At 51.9% G+C, this 3,876-nt stretch overlaps 1 protein-coding gene across 1 annotated transcript; it reads left to right on the top strand.

The window, feature by feature from the left end:
• Window positions 1–791: 791 nt before the first annotated feature.
• LOC116084407 (proline-rich protein 30-like) lies at window positions 792–3,475 on the top strand. The gene is given in 4 exon segments (XM_031361395.1): window positions 792–1,124; window positions 1,207–1,253; window positions 1,694–2,542; window positions 2,545–3,475. Coding segments are annotated over 2 exon segments (1,197 nt in total). The 5' UTR covers window positions 792–1,124; window positions 1,207–1,253; window positions 1,694–2,061; the 3' UTR covers window positions 3,261–3,475.
• Window positions 3,476–3,876: the final 401 nt, after the last annotated feature.

Here is a 3,876-nt window from a genome sequence, read left to right as displayed (position 1 = left end):
GAGAAAGCCATATGAAGCAAGCTAGTAAGCAGTATTCCTCCATGGCCTCTGCATCAGTTCCCTTTTCTAGCCCTGCTTTAGTTCCTGTCCTGACTTCTTTCAGTGACGGACTATGATCGGGAAGTATAAGCCCAGTAAACCCTTTCCCCCCCAACTTGGTTTTTGGCCTGGTAGTCACAGCAATAGAAACCTCAAGACACACCCTCATATATTCATTCATACAGGTGAAACACCAGTACACATAAAATAAGCAAATAAACCATTTCATAAAATTAAAAAAAAAAATAGCTAAGGGACTGAAAAGTCACTCAGCAGTTAGGAGCACTTGCTGCTTATGAGGCCTGGTATTCAGATTCCAGCACCCACATCAGGCAACTTACAACTGTCTAAAACCCTAGCTCTAGGGGATCCAACCCTCTGCAGGGCTTCGAGGGCACATGCAAACACCTGACATACATCTAAATAAGCAAAATCTTCTTTAAATAGCCATTAAACTATATAGTAATAGTTCAAAGACAAAAGAGCATGGAACACGGCTCCTTCGCTCAGACAGCAAGCCAATGAGGAAGTCGGAAGGCTCAGCCCTGCCTCCTGGAGAGGGATGAGAGCTGTAGATATTAAGAGGAGACAGGGCAGAGCTAGGTTTGTGGGTATGCATCAAACAATTCTACTTGACACCTTCTACCAAAACAGCCTTTGCAGGTCCCCGAGAAACACCCAGAACATTGAGGGGGAGGGGAAGGCAGAATCTATGATGTCATTATCTGACCTCTGTGACATAGGCTTTTGATGCCAGAGAGAGAGCTGCTTTCTGGAACAAGCCCCTCAGCTCCCATTGGGGGCGGCATCGCCGCCCCTTAGGCAAAGCGTCAGTCCCTTGGAGCCTTTTACCAGCTGGCCCTACTGTTGCTGCCACTGGCTCTGATAATCCTTCTCAGCCAAGGCCAGGCTGAGGGAGAAGGACTTCGGTGTTGAGGGTGACAAGAGGCCAGGGGAACCAGCATGCCAAGAAACCAGGATGCTTACAAAATCTGTGTGTCAGGATTAGGACAAAACCCTGTACCACAGAAAAGCTCTGTGTACCAGACGAAGGACTGAGGGCACCGATCAGACTGGAATGCTGGGTCAGCATCAGGTTAGGGGTCAGAGGGTGGAGGCAGGAATGAGGGTGGAGAGACTGTTTCCTGACTCTGCTTTCTCTTCCAGGTCCCCTATTTGGTGAAGTGTCTTTCGAAACTGCAGAAGGAACGCAGGTCAGTAAAGCACTGAACAGTGCTCTCCACTCCTTTCCCCATTTGACCCTCGTTGCTCTCTGCTGCCCATTTCCCCTCAATCCTTCCTTCTTCCAGCCAGAATCTCCACTTTTCTAACCTTCTCTACAGCATCTTGCCAGATTTTCTGACCTCAAAAGTGACAAGCTGCTAGTCTTTGTTGTTTTGAGGAACCCAGGCTGGCCTCAAGCTCCTCATATCCCTGCTGGGACTACAGGCTCCTGCCAGCATGCCAGGCTTGTGTGGTGTTGGGGATCATACCAAGGACTTCATGCATGCTAGGCAAACATTCTACCTGCTGAACAACAGCCAAAGACCCTACATCGAGGGTCTCGAGTTCACACTGGAAATGAACACCTGAAGCAGAATCCAGAAGTGGACCAATCATCCCAACATTTTGACCTCTGTCTTTTTCTCCGCAGGCCCTACAGACGGTGTCTTCCTCCTGATTCCACCCAGATAGTTGTGGGTGTCCCCTCAGCTCCCCAGGGACAGCTCTCGTTCTCTGTTTCCATACACCCCCAGCCAATGGCTAAGGAAAAGTGAGGAGCCAAGTTTAGATGCAGGCTCTGAACTGAGCAAGCCACAGCCAGCTAGAAGAGGCTGCGTGTCCTCTTAGCCTGCTGCTGATGCCTGCAGCAGAACGAGGCTGCTGTGGTCACACTGTGCACAGAAGGCAGCCTTGACCTCCAGCCACAGCTGGCTGGCCTCAGAGATCTCCACACCGACTGTTAGGTCTCTATCCACTGGCCTTGTCCACCCCATCCACTTCCCTCCTGGATTCAAGGCAATGTTGCCTCAAAACAAGGACCAGGTGCTGCGACAGAAGGCAGTGCCCCCAAGTTGTCCCCCTCAGCTCCTCTCACAGTTTGTGGACTCCCCCCCACTCACCTTAGCATCTCTTTCTTCCCATCCGACCCTCCCTTCTTCCCACTTTCCTTTGCCCAGCACCACACAGGCTTGTTTCTTCTCTTCTTTGACACAAACCCACTCTCCTGGGCCTCACTTCTCTTCAGACTTGACTTGTGACTTTGTTCCTCCTCACTCTTCCTCTCTCCCAAGATCCTCTTCTTGCCTTCGCCAAAACTATACTTATTTTGGTGAAAAACTTCCCTCTCCACACTCCACCTCTCCCTCCAACTCTCAGCTCTGTCCGTCTCCCCCTCTTACCAGTTCCTCCTCTCTTTCCCAGTTACAAAATTCCTCTTCTCACTCCTGCCAGTCCCCTTCCCACCTGCAGGACTTTCAAAGCTCCAAGATCACTTCCCCCGCTTCAGCTTACCTTCTCGAGGGATTCAGAGTAACAACCAAACATGGCGGTGTCCTCAGTCCGGAAGCATCAGGTCCTCTCGGGGAGCAGGGGGATATGTGCCAAACAAGGTGGACCCTGCAGAATTCAAGGACCCAGAGTCCCTCACCCGAGCCCTGGTGGTCCATGTGGGGTGCTGCAGAATTGCATGAGACCTGCAGATAGAGTTTCTGCAGTGCCTGTGGCTCGGCACACCCGGCCCGGCCCCAGTCGTGGAGTACCCCATATGTCTAGTGTGTCTCCAGCCCCGCATCCCATCTTGTCCCACCCCCAAGTACAAGACTATACCCCCGCTGCTTGCCCTCCCTCAACTACTGCCTTGTGTCCAGGGCCAGGAATCTGGGCCTCTCCGAATAGGCATTGGCTTCGGCCTCCGCCTGCCTCGGGGTCAGGTCAAGGCTTTGTATCTGCTGCCTCCAAAAAATCCGGAGGGAGTAGAGTCTCAGGAAGAGGCCCCCCAGAGTCAAAAACCCACAACCCATGCATCAGTTCAAATCACCGGCACACTCTTCCAGGCCAGGAGCCTCCGGTCTGTAGATCTTCAATCACCAAAGCCCAGCCAGTGTTCCAGGTCTCTACTTCAGGAGCCAAGACAGGCCACTGCGTTCCCAAAGCCCGGGCCTTCGGTCTCAAAGAGGTCTGTGTCTCTAGGGTATATTCTCCGAAAGTCGCCATCTTAATCCCAGAGAAGCGGAGACCCTCTGGAACAAACTCCACCTTCTCTACCAGGACTTCTCAGTCCCTGGAGGGCTGGCTGGCCGGAAGCCAGGTCTGTTCCCCTGCCCTGAACCCTGGGAACCCCTTGTGGAGTCTGCTCTCTCCTAGTTGAAGAGACCAGAGGCACCCAAGGCCTCATTCAGCCTTCAGTGTATCTAATAAAGCCTTACCCTGAGAATCTTGTATTTGTGTCTTCTATACCCACAGGATGGAATCAAGGCTATGGGATAAGGCCAGTCCCACAAAAGACTGGGTGGTGGGGGGGACAGAAGGATTAAGGACACCAAGTGTTATGTACTTGAGTACACGCTAGTACTTGATGCTTAGAGACCTCGACAAGGTCCTTCTCACGTTTAATTCGTCTGTGGACAGATAATTGGACTCAAAGATTAGGCCAATGGGTCTATTTCTCCAGCGACAGTCTGGGTTGACCAGGATGCAGCAGTTCATTTTCCTCACAGGCAAGGGCACTGCTTGCAACTCATAGGAGAGCACAAGTATCCCATGCACAGACGGGAAACTAGAAGGTTCCTTCAGAAGGGCTAGAGAGATGCTCTCTCGGCACTCACTGGGCCGCTC

The sequence above is a fragment of the Mastomys coucha genome, unplaced genomic scaffold, assembly GCF_008632895.1.
Source record: "Mastomys coucha isolate ucsf_1 unplaced genomic scaffold, UCSF_Mcou_1 pScaffold9, whole genome shotgun sequence".
Lineage (NCBI taxonomy): Eukaryota > Metazoa > Chordata > Mammalia > Rodentia > Muridae > Mastomys > Mastomys coucha.
The sequence above is the reverse complement of the archived record's forward strand: the minus strand, read 5'-3'. Positions and strand labels throughout refer to the sequence as shown.